This window comes from Erithacus rubecula (assembly GCF_903797595.1).
Source record: "Erithacus rubecula genome assembly, chromosome: 18".
NCBI lineage: Eukaryota > Metazoa > Chordata > Aves > Passeriformes > Muscicapidae > Erithacus > Erithacus rubecula.
This window is the reverse complement of record NC_136670.1, coordinates 3,368,834-3,387,547: the sequence shown is the minus strand read 5'-3', so window position 1 is coordinate 3,387,547 and position 18,714 is coordinate 3,368,834. Positions and strand designations below refer to the sequence as shown.

Below are 18,714 nucleotides of genomic sequence, written 5' to 3'. Positions count from 1 at the left end.
AACCACCATTCTGCCTTCCTTCCATCAAGTGTGTCTGAAAGCCAAACTCAAGACCACTTGTTTTAAGACAAAACATTTTTAACCACTGACATTTTTTACCTTTTTATTTCTCTTAAGAGAGTTGTCAAAGTGGAAAATCTAGAAGTTTCCTAAATAACCCCAATCACCAGCCTGAGAACAGGAAGTGATCTGCAGATTTACTGGGCACATACAGACAAACACCTTTTACTGAGCACACACACCAACACCTGCTGCTGGGCCACTGTAAATTCCAATAATTTCATCTAACATGGATGAACGTTGCAGGAACACAGCAGGAATGAAAGGCCACTAAATGCCTTGCAAAAGGAGAGAGCAGAGTAAGGAAAATGGATTGGAAGCCTAGGGGCATAAAGAAAAAGGAATGTTTGGAAAAAACTCATTATAATTTGTTCTCTTTAACTCCACAGTAACATCAACGCTGAGAACAATAGCAAAAAAAAATAAGATTGAAGCTAATTTTCAGAAGTCATGAATTCCCTCAAGTTGACTGATAACAGTGTTTTCTCTCCTCCTTTTTTTCTTTAATGGCATTCAAATGATTCAATTTAACTGCAACAGCACTGGTTTCCCCACCCAGCTTTCTACTACTCCAGTCAAGGCAAGCAAAGCAGGGTGACCTTAATTGTGTATATGATGCTGATTTTGATTCAAACAAGAAGTACCAGTGCACCACATAGCAAATATAGATTTCAACAAAACCATAGAGGCTCAATCCCAGTTCATTGCAGTCCAACTGCCTCCTTGCAAGTCTAAACCACAATAAAATTCCTGGCAGCCCTTCATGATCAGCTCAGAGGAGCTGCCTGCACAGCTCTATGGACATGTACTACCCATAAAATACAGGTTCAGTTTCCAGGCTTCTGTTTAGTCCTGAATTCTCATAAAAGAAAAATTTCCAGTGCCATCTAGTTCTGAACAATTAACTAAGTCACCATCCTGACACAGAGCCTGAGAAGTGACAGCTTTGCCTTCCTGCATGAATTCAGTACCAGTGGAATCTGAATCTATGACAGCAAAAAAAAAAAAATTATCTATTAATTCCAACACACTTTCCTTACATTTTCATGGCTTGTCACAAGCTTTCACAACATAAAACCATACAATTGTTTAGACTGAAAAGGCAGTTTATTCTGCCCAAATCCCCAAATTTCTCTTCATATCCCTGTTTTATCAATTCTGGGGTGATACAAAAAAAGGATGAGGGTGTTGCAGAGTTACAGAGCAGCAAAACCACCCTGTACATTAATGCAGCCAAAAAGAAAAGCCCACAAATTCCTGACCACTCAGGTGATGGGCTCCCCTGCCACAAAGGGACACTAAGAAAAGAGTAGTATTAACATCAATAAATAATCAAGCTTTCTCAGGGGTATTAGTAGAAGGTTATCCATAAAACCTCGTGCCAATCCTCTTGCAGGTTTGACTGAAAAAAATCACCTGATCACACACTTCTGCCACCTTTGGTTGTTTATGCAAAAGATGTATGGCCCTGACTAGAGGGGCAGCTGCTCAATATTTTGTTTTATTCTTACTGTTAGCTCTGTGGGCCCATGCATTATTTACTGCACACTATGCAAACCAAGCTCCACACAGAGAATTATTAATTTCCTCTCAGGTTTCTGCACAGCTATAGAATTTCTGGGCCTTCAGCAGCATTCAGAAGAGATCTGTGCCCAACCTTGTCCTTTCAGGCACTCAAAGATTGAGGATTAACCCATGTTAAAGTCACATTCCCCATTCCCAGCAGGATTTTCAGGGCTCTGCACAGACCCCTCACACAGCAGCACTGACTGCAGGTGTGATGGGACACCCAAAACTCTTTTTAGGGTCTCCCCTCATCCCCCCCAGGTAAGAGCTGATGCTCCCCTGCCACAGCTCTGCAGCAACTCACCCACCAGCCTCAGGAATTCTGACACAGAAATAAGGCATCACATGCTTAACACTCCTCCTCTCTCTGACTGGTACATTATGTGCTTCTTTAGCACCCACAAATCATATATTGCACTTCTAATTGGGGTTTGTTGTTTTGTTTGGGCTGGTTTTCTGTTTGCTTGGGGGTTTGGGCTGAGGTTTTTTTTTTGTGGGGTTGTTTGTTTGTTTGTGGCATGTTCTATTGGTTGGGATTTTTAATCCCACACTCACTATTTGCCCCCAGATTAGGTAAAATCCAAATGCAGATTTGGGGGTGAGGGGGAGGGGCACATGATAACTATCTTGCCTTGACTATGATGCTGTTGATATTTAGCAGATAATCAGATTAACTAAAAAACAGCAGAGAAGCATTAGTATGTGTTATCACTTATGCTAAATACAGCACCAGCACTTTTTTTTTCTCACTATACCTCCTCTTCTTTACCCTCTTTAACAGCATTATAATAAAGTCAGAAATTTAGAGGGGAAAAAAGCCTGCAGTGGATTGTTCAATTTTTTGTCCTGTCTAAATTAAAGTGACTCAGACAACAGAGTTTCCACCATTTCCTCTGGGACACAATTCCACAGCCTCATGGATCTGCAGTAAGATTTCTGTAATGCCCAAAGTAATTATTTCCTTGTTTTTATCTCATTCTATTCCTTTCACTGTACATTAAATATTTCTCCCTTATTCCCTTCCTTCCCTCTGAGGTACTCTCCTCTTCACAACTCCATTCTCAGGTAGAGATCCAGAAATTAAATTGATTTAGATACTGTAAATCTTTGTTCAGAAGAGGAGAAATTTATGTCACTTCTGTATACTCTCAATATGTTAATTTGTCACTCCTGGAAATAAGAGGATGCTCAGGAGGAATATTCCAGGCAGAGAAAGCATCCTGGCATATACTTTTTAAAATACAAACACAGCAGGTGGCATATTCTGCCCTTAGTTTAGTGCACTTGCTGCTTTTCAAATCCATGTTCAGTTTGATGCAAATATCCCATCAATTGCCAGTCAGTCCTCTCCAAAAATCCCAGCATTAATCACCCCCAGATTTCTCTCCTCCACTCAAAAATCACTTTGTATACACCTTCACTCTGGATTTACACTGCAATACTACTCAGGATTTCTGCTACATTTCTGCTTGAGATTCTCAATTCTATTTTTTTTTTTTTTTAAGAACTGAAAATTTAAAAGTTTATCATCACTAAGCAAAACCACATAAAATAACTACTTATAATTTTTCTCAACCTTCATGCAGATTAAATCTGAAGTCTGAATTTGATGAGTGATCCTTCTGCCATCCCCTGCAAGAGGAAGAGTTCTGTGGGTAATCCAAACTGGATAATCCAAACCCTCTCCTGTATTCTCTCCAGCAATTCTAGCATGAATTACACTTGGCAAGCAGGATGATACAAGTTTGGGATTTATGTGTTGTTAATGCTGCTGTTGTTTCATGTTTTAAATACCTGCAAGTCACCCTGAAGTCAGTGACCACTGGGAATTACACTAAAGGACACAAGGAAATTTAATATTTCTTTCACTGCAGCACTCATTTATTGAGCATTCTGTTAGCAGCTTTTGAGCATGGAAGAAAAATCTCTTCAAAAATCCAAACAAACAAAAACTAATTTAAAAAAAACAAAAAATCACACCAAAACCCAGGAGTGATTCAACATAGACAACTGCCAAGGGAACTTCAGAAACCATCAAGCAACATTCCAAAACATTACTTCCCAACCATCATCAGAAATATTTTTCTATTGTTGCTAGAAAATCAAAGTGCAAGGGTAAAGCAGATGTCCAGTGCAGCTGTACTGTGTATGGTAATTTTTTTTTTTTTTTTTTACAATAAATATGCACAGAAATCTTAATAAATGCATTATAGAACACGGAAATCTTTGGCACATGGCAAAGCTTTATTATAAAAGATGTAAAGTTGAGTGTTTACTTTAAAAGGGTTATTTTTGCTCAGTAAGTTCATTTAAGGACAATTAATTATACTTTCTTATTTTTGCAGGCTCTGGCCTTGGCAGTCTCCAGGGTTATCCCTGTGCCAAGAGAGACACTGTGTTTATTTCCAAGCTTTCCACTTCTCTGATCATTCCTGCCACGTGCTGATAGCTGTTAGTACATACACCATCTCCCATGTTTTAATCATAAAAATATTTACTGTTTGCGTGGGAAACCCTATCACCAACAAAAAATTTATTCAGGAAACTGGGGAAATGTTTGGACCAACATTTGCATGGCAAAAATCCGGTTTAAAATGAGATAATTTTTTTTTTTTTGAAACCTATTATTTTTTACTAGCTCATATGGATTTATTCTCCCTGATTCACACTGGAATGTTTGAACCTCAAGTGGGGAAACTAGTTTAGAGCAGCTCTTTTTCAACAAAACCATTATTCAGATCATATTTGAGGGAAACTTCAAGTGGGGCTGGATTTAATTTGGACAAATGAATAAATTCCCACTTGCTCAAATAAACAGAGGGTGCAATGCAGCATCCCTGGCAGTACTGAAAGCATGTGCAGGTGTGCCATGGAATCAGTGGGATGCTGGCAGCCAGCCCTGGCTCTGCTCACCCACCTTGCTGGGCAGGGAGCAGAGAAACCTTCCAGAGAGGAATGAGTCAGTGCTGGCACAGGGGACTGAGAGCCACCCTCTGAAAGGCAAATCCAGCAGGTGAGGGCACCTGGGCAGCCAGAGCCAGCAATGCAACACAGAATTCTAACAGTGAAAGGCTCCAAAGCAGCTCTTTGAGGGGAAGGAGCAAAGGTGAGTGACTGGTTTTAGGTGGGTGATGGCTGATGGCTCCTGGATGTTTAATTAGGTTTAATTGCTGCACAATTTGAGGCACATCTCAGCTGCCTGGCACAGGCTCTGACCCAAGCCCAGTGATGCACTGAGGTACCCAGAATATCCTGATCAACCACTCTGATACAGGCAGCAGTGTTCTGCAGAGTGTAAATATAACAGGCTTTTCCTTTCCCATGCTTATTCCTTTCTATTACTGAAATAAACAGTGTGCAACTGTCATGTGAACACATGAGCAGAGCTATGGAACACCAGCTGAGCTGGAGGAACAACAGGGAGAGCTGCTGTTAGTGTGGTTAAGGCTCTTAAAATATCAGCAACTGGCAAATATAACAGATAAATATATGCTTTGCTAAGCAAACCTTAGAATGGGCTGCTGGTAAATTCAAAATATTCATATCAGTTTGGTTTCTGAAGAGAGATGCTCAATCACTGTGAAATTAAAGACAAGAACTAGATGCTGTATCCCACGTTTCAGCCTAAGGAGCAAAATTTGCAGCCATGAGCTGTCTCACAATGACTCTGATGGACATTTAGCTTAAAGAAAGGAAGAATATATCAGTGCCAGCCACCCTCCCAGCCTGAGAGCATCCAGCAGCCCACTCCAGAATTTTATGTTTGCTTCCTCTGTGTTCCCCTTTCCTATCTCCCTTCATACCTGCTCTCTCCCTACTGCTGTAAATTTACCATATTCTCCTTCCCATCACACTCTCCATCACTAACCCCCACCCAAACACCAGGATCCTCTCAGCTGCCACCCTTCTTGCTTGACTGTGGCACTGCTCATGTTTCTGCTGCTGTTTCTGTTTTTCCTTTACACAGCTGCAAAGAAAACATTCTTCAGGGTATCAAAAAAAGAAAAAAAACAACAAAAATAAAACAAAAAAAAAAAACCCAGTAATTTGTGCCTCTAAAGCATTTAGCTCTCCAAGTGTTCCAAAGTTACTACACAACAAAGCCATCCCTTCAGGTTTAATAAACAATTAGGAGGGAGAAGGGAGTTTTATTGAAGAGACTCATTAGGAGAGAAGAGTTGGTGCCACTGTAAAACTGGCAATTGCTCTGAGTGGGGAATGAGAAGGTAACAATGAGAAGGTAAGGAGCACTTCTGCTCAGCCACTTGACAAACACCCCAAACTAAAGGCCAGAGAAAGTACAGAACAGACTTTCTAGAGAGATACACCCCTATTAAACAGGTGGACATGCATGGAAAACACCAGAAATAGCTCATTGTGGTTTATCTTGGTGCTTTTCTTAAGAACAAAAAACAAATTAATAAAAATTCTTGGTACCAACCCAAAGCAGTGGCGTGGAGCTGGATGGACACAACCTCTTGGCTCAGATGGTTTGGGTTTTTTTAAATCTACCTCTCAGCCACACACCTCTGAAGAAACATCAAAAAAACCATGACATATTTCCCTGAGAAATGACTGACTGTGGGAGAAACACACATTTTCAGCAACAACTGTTCCCATTAGAGTGCTGAATTCCCACCTAGAAATGCAGAATGAGATTTGGGCTGCTGCACCTAAGTGGGGACACGTTGACAGCAAATCCCTTTTCTGGAGCAAAGAACCATCAAGCTCAGCAGCTTCTCATCTTGCTGACAGAAGAGCTCTTCTGCTTATCCAGCAAATGCTGCTGCACTTCCAGTAAACATTTCTAAAGGAAGTAAGGCCCATTACAGGGCTTTAATTCCCTTCTCCCTCCCCTGCTTTGTGCCCTACTTCTACTAGGTCACAATCACACAGGCTTTTCACTCCTACAAATCAACACTCCTACAAAACATTGTTATCTTCTCAAATAAACAAAACCACGTGGCAGCATTACCATCCCCAACTCCACACTTCGCCAGTAAAAAAAAAATAAAAATAAAAAGCCCACTTCACAAAATCAGTATATTTGCCTATTTAGGATTTCTTCTCTCCCTTCTGCTATTGAGGGCTGATCTTTGAGTCAATACTAAGGGAAGGAAGATTCACACATGCCCAGATTAAGGGAGCAGCAACAAATTCAGCAGTGCTGAAGTCAAACACACAATATTCCAGTAATATCCCCAGCACAGCATGAAGCTCACACAGGTAATGATACTTTCTTCAGATTCAAAGAGGGAAGGATTGATGCTCAACATAAAAATGGATAAACTCTGGCTGAAGGGGTAATACTCTTGATTTTGTTGTTCTTTGCAGAAATGCAGAGGACAAGAGTGGAGCAGCCCTCCTTCACTCTACATCTGAATTCACAGCCAGGAGCTGCTTCCCAGTGATTCAACACAGGCACTACCAGGAATGAAGCTGAGATTGACAGGGATGAATGTGGGGAAAAAAGTGATAAACTCTGTCTCCTCTGTAAAGCCAGATCTGAAGCTGTTTCAGCTAAGAAAACATGAGATACGGGACACTTTGAGCACTCCCAGCACAAAGGGAACAGCATGGCTGAACAAAGAGCTCTGCAGAACCAGAGCTTGCTCAGGCTGCAGAGCTGATCTGTGCCCACACAACATCATCAGCTGTCAAACCCCACAGCCTTCCTGAGAGATGAACTCAAAAATATCAAGGAACAAGAGCCAGGTCCCATCCTCCCAAAATTCATAAGCAGCTCAATCATTCTTCAGCTACATGAGCTGCAGCACTTCAAACAGCAGCAGAATTCACCAAGTCGGTCTGAATTCCCAAGGCTGCAGTCCCAGGGGGACCCAGCTGGAGAAAAAAAAAATCAAACAAACTGGCCTTGGATTGATTTACAAGCACTACTTAAAAGAAAACAAGAAAACCAGGGGAGACCAAGCACTAAGTAGGTCCCTTCTTCCTGGGGTTTCTTGTCCTGTTTTACCAGGACTTCCCAGAATTACATCATCTTTAACTGGGGCATTAAACAACACCTTAACAGCCTCCATTCTCCAGAGGTCCTTGTTTGCTTCAGCTGAAATATCTTTCTTACCAGCATTTTCCTCTGGAACATGCAATGTCCTGTCATCCAGTTTACAAAGTATTTGACATCTCTGAACTGCAGTGATAGATGGGTTGTATTTATTGGATATTAAAAAAAACAAGCAGGACTGATTAAATGATGCATGGTCCAATTAAGACACAGTAATTGTCTCCTTCACCATGAAGATGTATGATCTTTAGGGCTCACAATAAAGAACCCTTTTATTGTTATGTAATGACAAGTGCACAGAAAGAGAGGACCAGGCTGTGAGAAGTCTTCACTGATGCCATCCACAACACCCACCACTTTTGGGTGCCTGCTCTTCTTCTCTGACTTTGCCCAGAATGGCATCAAAAGTCTGGGACAGCATCAGGCCAGGAAGGTGGTAGGGTAAGAGGTAGGTAAGGATGTCTCAAAAAAACCAGCAGAGACCATCTAAATGAAGGTACACCCAAACAGTACCATCCAGCATAAACATGGGAGAAAACCAGCTGAAGAAAAGAAATACAAAAACTAGGAACTGTGAGTGGTATAAAAAAGTGACTGCAGGCCAAATCCATTGGCTTAAATGAGCCAAGTAATGATGCTCCATGAAACGTTCCAGAAATACCATAAGAGCCATATACCACCTTCTTATCAAGAACAGAGAGCCAAGGAATGCCAACCAGGAGCCTTTCCAAGGGGACAGGAGCCCTCTGCTACTGAGGCAACAGGAGGCACAGAAGGTTTCCTGCATCACAGATGGAGAGCTGGACAGCAACTTGTCCACAGCAGCAGGTGAGCCCTGTGTGCTGCTGCTATTTCAAATGCATGCAAGGAAAGTATCATCTATGAATGCTCCTAGGAGCAGATTTTGGAAGCTCAGTTACATTTTTAATCTGTGCATTACAACTCACCGAGGAAACAGACTGCAGCAGTTTCCATAAAAAAATTAAGGAATGTCTCTCTAGAAAGACAGAGGGTTTTATATAGCAATGCACACACACATCCTGCTGCTCGTCACCCAAACACTGCAAGAGTTTTTGGGGATGTCAACCAGGCTGCAGGATTTCTGAGCTAATGCAGAAGTATTGCTCTCATCAGTCAGCAAACCCATGTATGCAATCAGATTTCAGTAGGTGGATTTCAGACAACATCTGCTATTTTTATTCTTTTTTTTTTTTTTTTTAATTAGGGCCACGTTAAATCAGTCTCAAATTTGCCCATTGCCAAAATATTTAAGTTCCAATGCACACCTCTCATTGTACATTCAGTGCTTCCCATTCAAGCGAAGAACAATACCTGCCAATACACATTTGTGCACCTCACTTATAAAATCACAATGAAAATTACCAGACGCATAAAGCAACTATTATGATAAATAATGAGCTTTAAAAAAACCCACACCATACACACGGTAAGAATCAGACACTGATCCTTCTGTGCTGAATGTTATTCAAGAGGATTGTCAGAGCAATGCTGAACAGATCAATTTATTTCCCTTTCTTCTCCCCACTTAACTGATTTCATATACAAAAGTAATTGTTCCTATAAGAAACAACCCTTGTCCGTGGCTTTCGAGGTTCAAAGCCTCAGACCTACATCTTTACTACTATTCGGGTTTCCATGGCAACAGATGATGGTGCCTTCTGAAAAAAAATATACTTTAATATTCTACAGTAAGTGCCCCAAATCATTCCCGTAATATTAATGAAAACTAGAGCACGTGGGCCTGCACGCAAAGCATAACAGACTTTAAAAGTACAATTAAACAAGAAAAGCAGAGCTCGGGGACTTGCGGGAGGGTGGATGGTTAAAAAGGGCTCTGCATTTGTAAAAGAGAAGGATTATCCCTCAGAGATTCACAAACGCCTTTATACACACAGTGACCTTTCGTTGCCGCTGTCGAAAGAGGCAGTTTCACAACATCACCTTCTTAGGATTAATTGTTTATGTATTAGAAAACAAATCGAGCCAGCCAGGGATAAAAATAAAGTGGAATTGTGGCGCTAACAGCTCCCCAGAGGGAGAGAAAAGTGATTATTGAGTTAAATGGCTGCATTGTTAACAAGTGCCACACAGAGCAGCTCGCTCAGAAAGGCCCGTTTTTCACCGCCAATTTACTGACAGCAAACCCTGGGCAAATGAACTCCTACTAAATTAAGGCTTCCCCCAAAAATTTCCTCGCAGTTTGCTCCCTTTTCATCTCCGCTCCTCCTGGACCAGCCGTGTGTGATGAGCTCTCAGCTGCGAGTTTGCGACCTGGCGTTTTTTTGGGAGCATCCACATCCGAGCGCTCCAACTTCCAGCAACACAAGGAGCAGAAGAGTGGGAAAAATTAAATCGCTGCCAGCAGCAGAAAAACAAGTTAAATAATCTGGCGCTCAGGTCGACTGCCCCCATGTAAACCCTCTGTCCTACTTCCCCCCTCCCCAGATGCTTTTTCACAGCTGCAAATTACTTTAATCTATTTATCCCCCCGTTGTGCTAAAAATCCTCACAGAACAGACAGCAGTAAAGTGTGCGGCACTGCAGGAACACCCAACATGTTCTGGTGGGAGGAAAACCGCACATGGACTTTCAGAAGAAGAACTTCCCTGTAAGAAATGTTCCTTCAGTTCAAAAACCCTGAAAGAACCGGGAACCACTATCATCAGCTGGTGCTACCTCTGTGTCTGGCACGGAAAAGTAAAGCGTTTAAATTAGCAGCTGACCCTAGAGCTGACAAAAAGTTTAGAACCTCGAAAAGCATATGTTGAGTTACAAATAAATAGAGAGACTGCAGAGAAGGGGAAGTAATTGCTGGGGAGACGAGTTATAAATAGAGCGATAGAGAAATTACATAAAGAAATGAGTGTTAGCCAGCTCCCTCAGGATGAAACGAGGTATTCCAGGGAGAAGCCATGAGCACTCTGCTGTCTTTGTAGTATTCCTAATTTTACGTTGGGGATAATACAAAGCACAGCAGCAGCTGTGCAAATCGGGTAGGAATTGACTACATTTCCTCTTGATTTGTGCCTTCCCTATTTCCTACAGCGATCACTTGCGAAAATAATTTTTAAAAGAGAAGCAATACAGCCAACAACTTGCAGAGTGATTTTTCGGGATGTTTAACAAAAGGCTGCTGTATAAACGCTGAAGGCTTTGAAAAATAATCGGGAGACGGGAGGTATTTGCATCCTAAAAGTTATGGAGAGAGCACCACCTGATGGAAGATGGGGAAAGACACCGATGGCATCAACTGGAGCCACTCCAAACTTCACCGAATTCTCAGGGACAAAGTGCACCTGCAAAACTTTGCTTTTTACCATTAAAAAAAGTAAAAATCAGCTATAGGGACAAAGTCCAGACCGATACACTTCACAGCAGGTATTTACTTTAAGAGTAGAAAACTTTCTCCTAATTTCAGTACTACAGGCAGCTCAGAAAACGTTATTGAAATCAGTGCCTCTTACTTTGGATGGTAGGACACATGCTCAAATAGGAGGGAGAAGGGGAAACTAATGATTAAAAAAATCCTCACGGTTATTATTTCCACTGAACCGATAATTAAAATATTCCACGTCTTTCCTAAAAATAATTAAATATGTTAAATTTACATATGTTTAGCTCATATTACATTATCTCCCTCAAATACAAAGTGTCTTCTGCTCCCTTAAAACTTTGCTATTTTCACAGAACACTCTTCTTTCTAAGTATCTGACTAAATGATTCATCAAAAACCCAGGATCTAATCTCAATTTATATGACAAGTGTCAAGAACATGAAAACAGTTGGAAGGGAGAGAAAAGGGGGGGAAATAAATAGCTCCACATATTGCTTACTCAAGAAAGCAGTTATTTAACTAGGTTAGATTTCCCAGGCTCTCTAATAAATCTGTGCTTTGTGCAGTTGCCTGGCAATGTCAACAAGATCCCGGAGGTGTCAAAGGCAGCCGGGGTGATGACAACTCCTCCTTGGGTGAGGGTCTGCCCGGCCAGCCCAGGGCTCAGCATCTCCAACACGCCGCTGCTGCTGCTTTAAAACAGCGAGACGGAATCATTCGAGCTGCTCCCAGGCACAAAAACCTTCTTGTCTTTGAGCTCAACTTAGTTTCGTGCCTCCAGCACGCCTAAGTCACAAGTGAGCTACATCCCTGTATTAAGCGACGTAACACAGGGAAATTTTACTCGTCTTACATATATAGGTAGTTTAAAAATACTTTTTTTTATTAAGTCAAGAGAGAAGAAAGCTATAACTGCTTATTTTTTTAGCATGAGCACAAACTGCAGTGAGAAAATTAGCGTATCGCAAGATCCAGTAGAAAAACAAGACCCATGTAGCTTTGGATTACCTACAGAATAGCACAGGAGGAAAAAGCCAGCTCTATAAGCACCTGTCATCTTCAAGTAATTCAAACTATGCCTAAAGGAACTCGTAGGAGTGGGAAAATAGCCGGCTACTATTACTGTACACATGCCAGGGAACAAAGTACTCCTTAACATCAGCGACAGAGAAAGTGACAATTGGGAAGGAGCCGATCCGAGCGGCTGAGCACCCCGAGAAAGTTCCTGGAGCTGTGGCATGCAAGTGGTGAAACAGCTGCCGCCAAAGTTCCCGGCGCCAGCCCAGACCCCTCTCCTGACCGGAGGAAGGAAAAGCAGCGGCTCCCCGCGCTGCACATCCCGCGGGAGCCAACTCCTGCCTCGGGCTCGCGAACGCTTTTACCACCAACAAACGCCTCGCGTATCGCGAATCCCGCAATAAAGGCGATGCTGTCACCTCTTGCCACTCGCAACTTTGGCAGGAGCGAGCCCCCCTCCGGACCCCGCAGGGCCGGGCAGAGCCCCCCGCATCCCCGAACCTCGGAACCGGCGGGGAGCGCGGCTGTCGCTGCCGCTGGCCAGCGCCTGCCGAGCGCCTCCATCCCCTGCCGCCCCCCGGATGGCACCGGGAGCGCCCTGCGAGGCCGCGGGGCTGGAGGCGAAGAGTTCGGGCTGCCGGGGCATGGAAGAGCGGCGCACCGGGCGGGCGGGCATCACTCACCTGGGAAAACCTGTCCGTCCGCCCTGGGCAAGAGCTGCAGGAAAAAGAGGATCGCGGCGACGCCGGTCATCCTTCCCCGGAGTTCAGCTGCCCTCCCCGCTGCCGCGGAGCCGCTGCCTGCCCGCCGCTATCCCCCGCATTGGTGGCGGTGCGCGGCGCGGCCCCGCGGTGCTGCTCGGCGGAGCCCCGAGCGCAGCGCCGGCCGCGCCCGCGCAGAGCCGGCCCCGCTGGCCCGCGGGGCTCGCCCGGCCCCCTCCCCGCCCCGGGGGGCGGCTGGCGGGCAGGGCCGGTGCCGGGCTCCCGGTCCGGGCTCCCGATGCCTAGTCAAGCCCGGCTGCGCGCACGCACGGCGCCCCGCGGTAGCGGCTGGAGCGCGGCATCGCGCGGCGCTGCCAGGTTTGCTGCTCCTGCCCAGCTCCCTGCGAGGATGGCGAGAGGCTGGCGTTAAGCGGTGGGCTGGGATTGGGGGTGGGATTGGGGCCGGGATGGGATGGAGGGAGCGACCCTCTGCTGGAGACACGGAGGAGGTAGGGCCCCCAGCCCTGCCGTTTGATGGATGGGCTGCTACGAGCAGCTCACGGGCACCTACAGCTGAAAATAGTGATTTCCATCCTCATTCACTTCACTTTCGGGAGTTCACTGCCGAACACCGAGTGACACCGCACCCTGGGCACTCCTAAGGCTTAGGCAGGGAGACAATTCCGGGCACAATTGCTGCCCATAGGTAACTTCTTGACCCAAAACGCAGAGCTGCCCTAAGTGGGGGGAAAACCCCATAGGTGTCAGATCAGTCTGGATCAGTCACCTGAGCTGAATGCGCACAGGAAAAGGAGAGCACTGAGCACTGGGACAGCACCGTGCAGCGGACAGCGCACACCGCAACAGGGCCGGCTGTGCGCAGTGCCCGGCCCGCAGCGGGGCTGTCATAGTCCCGGCTGCTAATCCCGGCTCTTAGTCACTCGCGGGTCTTAGTTAGTCCCGGCCCTGGCACGGCAGGCCCGAAGAGGGCGGTGTTGGACCGGCCGCGAGAGCTGCCGCGGGTGCCCCGGGCACGGGCAGCGCTCCCCTTCCCCTTCCCCTTCTCCCACCCACGGAAAGGCAAAGCCACCGTACCCATATGCCTTTGAAACAGCCGCCTGGCGTTTCACTTTAAATACTACGAGAGCGCCGGAGATTTATAATTACCGGAGTGTGGAAGTTTCTTAGGGCCCGGTGTGTCCTCAAGACTCTGCCTGGTGCGATAGAAATAATTTCTTTACTGTAACGGTGGTCAGGCACTGTTAGAGGTTGGCTTGGGGAGATTTAAAAAGCAGGTGCTTGTGGCACTTGGGGCTATGGGTTGGTGGTGGGCTTGGCACTGCTGGGTCCAGTGATCTTAAAGGTCTTTTCCATTCTGAACTATTCTGTGGTTCTGGAGTAACCACTGAGGAATTCACATTGCAGCCCTTGGTCAAGCAGGAGCACCAGCCTGGGAGCAAACAGAGCATCAGTTTGCAGCTAATACTCTTCCTCAGCTGCTCACAGCCTTAGTCAGAAATGAGCTTGAGAGGTCCCTATGTGTTAGCAGAGAATGGTTTGGGTTGGAAGGACCTTAAAGCCCATCTCATTCCACCCCCTGCCATGGGCAGGGACACCTTCCACTGTCCCAGGGTGTTTCAAGCCTCATCCAGCCTGGCCTTGGGCACTCCCAGCGATCCAGGGGCAGCCACAGCTTCCCTGGGCAACAAAATCCAATGCCCAGTCCTAAAACCCCTCCAATCAATCTCTTTAGATGTCAGCATCACTTCAGAAATTAAGGCACTCCTCTATCTTTCATTCAGCACAAGGACAATCACAAACAAGCACAACTGTAGATTAAGAGAGAGCAGAGAACAGAACAACAAGAAGAAGACCTCACTAAGTAATCTGCTAGGCAGCAGAAAGGATCCAGCCAGCACATAGAAAGGATCCAGTAGACATAGAAACCACTGGAATATTTTTAGATCAGTGCAAATTGCCTGGGCAATAAGAACAGAAAGGCTTGAAACACAGGGATGCTCTGTAAGAAGTGAATAAAACAGTAGCAAAAGACAGCTGCAAAAAACCAAACTCTAAATAAAGTTGTTTTCATATAAACGAAATAAAAAGGAAAAAACAGAAGCAAGTCTGGCATTCATGTTCAGAATGACAAAAAATTGATAAACTAAATGACTTCCTGAGGTCCAGGAAAACTCAGGGAGTGAAAAGGAAAGAAACAATACTTCTTACAGGGGAGATTTTCAAACCAAGAAGTCTACATCATAAGCAAGGTGAAGAAGGGTGGGAGGGAAGATCTGGATAGAGAAGAAAGGCTGGAAATAAATTGCCTACAAGAATCCAGGAAAAAACTGACAAGAGATAAACTGTCTTGGGCATCAACTAGTACAAAGGCAAACATTAGGCTGAACTAAAATCAAGCTAAAATCTTATGAAGGGTTGTCTGAACTCAAAAAGTCTGGTGAGAAAGGAAGCCAAAGAAAATAAGATGGAGAATGACTGCAGCAGGAACAGGATAAAGTAAAACTAGGCATATGCAAGCACAAAATCCCAAAGACTGAAATTATTTCAGTTAATGGCAAAGTCAATAGATATTTGTAACCCAGGAGGATTGAAATAGTCTTCCAGACAACAACAGCATCTTTGAGGACTAGATATATAGTGGTGGGATGAAATCCAGCTATTAAAAGAAGTTGTAAGGCGGGAGAAGGGAAATGAGAAAACATGCTGCAGATAAGGAATGTGTAATTTAAAAATAAAGAGACATGCCATCAGTATAACTCATTTACAGCTAAGGGAAATTCAAACAGGGCCATAATGTTGGTTCATAAACCATCAAGCAAGACAGGGACAAGTTGTGTTCTAAAACTGAGGTGTTCACCAAGCAGTAACACGCACAAAGGCTTTTATAACAGGTGGCTTTGGAGCTGGCATGAAGAATTAAAACCCCTACAAAAGTGTCTTATTAGACTTCTACATTTCAGGACTAGTATGTAATTCATAACGTTATTTTCTAAAAATTGTGAAGAAAAATTCTAAGTTTGATCCCATCCTGGTATACAACACCACAGCTTATTTTGCTGTTACTCGTGACTCTCAAGTGGCATAAAAAAGGAAACATTGACAAACTCTGAAGTTTTCTTGAGCCTGTTGCTTGAGGCTTCTTGACTCTGTAAAACTGTTTCCTCACTGGGTCAGATGAGACAAAAAAGTGTAATTCTTTGTTTTCCAGGGACAAGCAGTGCCATTTGTGGTGAGGAAAATTAAGTGCTAAACAACTGAAAGCACCATCACGTTAGGGCAGCAGATGCATTTAATCAAGGAAACACATTAAACGAGATCAGCTCACAAAACTGAATCAATAAGTATGTTTTTGAAGTATTTAACAAGAAAGAATGTAAATATCCAGTCCCAGTACCAGGCTAGAATGGAAAGGTGGAGGAACTCCTGCAGCCCCCTGCAGTGTGTGCAGCATCTCACAGCTCCAGCAGAAAGCTGAATCACAGAGCTCAGCCAGGCATCACAGCTCCTCTGCCTGGGAGTGAGCACTCCACAGCCCATGTGCTTTCTGGGAAGGGAAGGAAAACACCTCTTTGCAATTCTACAGGATTCTTTGAGGGTGCACAGGTCCCCAGAACACAACTCTCACTCAAGTCTGATTATAGAAACTTCATTCCTCACACACCAGTGGGTGCTTCAAGAGAACCTCAGCTTTGAGAAGCTCAATACACACCAAGATCAGTCTGATCCACACAGCAAACTCTTTTTTTCTCCCCCAAGGAAAGCAGTAAATATGTACTTGCAAATAAATACACACATAACTTACAGCTTTCATTACAGAGCTTCCTATTAGGCAGCATCCTGATTTGGTGGGCAAAAGTTTTAGGTAAACTTCAAAGGGTAAATTAAAGTTTCCACTTATATTATGCACTGAAGGCTTGGGTCTAGAATATGATCTGTTGAGCTTTTGTTGTCATGGTGTTAAAGAAAGGAAACTTAACACCTCAGGTCGTTCTCCTGGTACTGTTTGCTACTTCACCATCTGCCTTCCTGATTACAATTTTTTATTATTAAAAACAAAACAGGCTCTCCAGCTCTGATTTCACTTCTTTGTCCAGATTCATCCATTTTTATAGATATATATGTGCACATCCAGACATGCCATCCCCACAGGAAAAATAAACCCACTCCACATCTGTGCATCACTTTAACCACTGAGGAGTTAATAATAAGCCAGCTCAGTGAGTATCAGGGAGAAGACCTCTGCCCAGTTCTCTGTACCCTTTAAGTGGTGCCTTATCTGTTTTTCCACTCCCACCATGTAATCAGAACAATTACAGATAATTATGTGCTCAAATACAGAGCCCAGCTGCTTTTTCCAACCTGGTTACAAGTTGAAATCATTAATCGATGTCACACACATTGGCATTGATCTGCCATGCATTATCCTCATTAATAACTTTCTTCCTTTCTGAAGATAAAGAAATTAACTACCAGCCATCAATTATTCAGAAATACAAGTTCACCTTTAGACATGAACACAATGACACCTTCTGGGAAATGCTAAAAGGACCTGGATCTAGCAGTTTATTTTAACAATGCAGGTTCATTGAGAAGCAATATATTAATATCATAGACAGACACAAGTAAACAGAAAGGTACAGCAAGGAGGCAACATCAAAATGGTCTGAAAATGTCAAACAGCCCAGCAGCTCTTCATTAGCAGCAAAATTTGAATTTAAACTTTATCTTCCCCATATAACAGAATAAGTCAGAGGACCTTGATAAGCATCTTTCTAAAAGAAAGCACAACTTTCTAAAAGCACAACATTAGCAGCAAATTTTGAATTTAAACTTTATCTTCCCCATATAACAGAATAAGTCAGAGGATCCTGATAAGCATCTTTCTGAAAGAAAGCACCACTTTCCATGGGTGTAGCTCAATTTATAGATCAGAGACAGCTGTAACACACAATGTTTAGCTAGAAGGGGCAGCACCTGGCTCCTCGTGCTGGCTGCAGGCTCAGGGTGGCTGGAACCTGCACTGGGAGAGGGGATTTTTCTTCCCTCTGGAAAACACCTGATTGTGCTCAGTGGGGAAAGCTCTCCTGTGCAGCCTGAGATGGCAGGAATCAGCCAGGCTAAGGGGAGCCAGGACCAGCAGCATTGCAGAGCCACAGGGATGCCTTGGAGGGAGCAGAGAGGCTTTTCTGAGCTCCAGGAATAGCTGGTGCAGCATTTGCACCACACTGTTCCTCCAGAGTCAGCCTGTCCCCTCATGGAACAGAGTGGGCACAGACAGATTGCTCAGCCAACCTTTTATTTTTATTCAATATTTTTAAGAGCCCTCTGAGCTCTTAACTGTTATCCAAAGTTTTCAATTCTTGCAGTGCCAGCTGTATATTGTCAAGGCAAAGCACAGCAGAGGGATGTCAGTGTCATTGCTGCCACCTTCTGACTCACTGGGACCTCGAGTGCATTTCCCTGCATGGAATATTTCCCCACTAATCTGATTCTTTTTAGCTGTTTCCAAAGCACTGAGCAGATAAAATTCCTGTTTTACCCAAATTCCATCATGTGCCATGATACATCTCAAGCTCTAGCACTTGATGCTGCTCATTTTTCTCATTGAAAGCTTCCATGTTTTGCTTGATACAGAATTAACCTGAATTAACACTATGAAGAGGGGATGACATTTGTATCATCAAGCAGGTGTTCTGCACAGCTTTCCAGAGGATGCTGCCATTGAAAAAGGGGAACTAAGTGCCTTTTCATCAGCCACAAGGAACAGAACAGCTCTTCCAGGCAGGGGACATAAATTTATTGCTGCCTAACTCAGACAACTCAGAGATTCCACTTGGAATAGGAAACCTCAGCAAAACATCTGAAAGTGATATTCTATCTTTCTATCTATTGGGATTCAGAAATAGCTACTGTATTTGACATCTATAAAGAAGGAAGCATTCCAGTTAAAAATTACTGCAAGCACAGTT

At 44.0% G+C, this 18,714-nt stretch overlaps 1 protein-coding gene across 6 annotated transcripts in view; it reads right to left on the bottom strand.

The window, feature by feature from the left end:
* Positions 1 to 13,103, bottom strand: part of PTPRT (protein tyrosine phosphatase receptor type T) — a 438,156-nt gene extending 425,053 nt beyond the window's left edge. For all 6 annotated transcript variants that reach the window (XM_079321668.1, XM_079321670.1, XM_079321671.1 and 3 more), the window contains exon 1: positions 12,707 to 13,103. In XM_079321668.1, the coding sequence (XP_079177794.1) occupies positions 12,707 to 12,776 (70 nt within the window). In that variant the 5' untranslated portion in view covers positions 12,777 to 13,103. The remainder of the gene's footprint in view (positions 1 to 12,706) is intronic.
* Between the last annotated feature and the right edge of the window lie 5,611 nt (positions 13,104 to 18,714).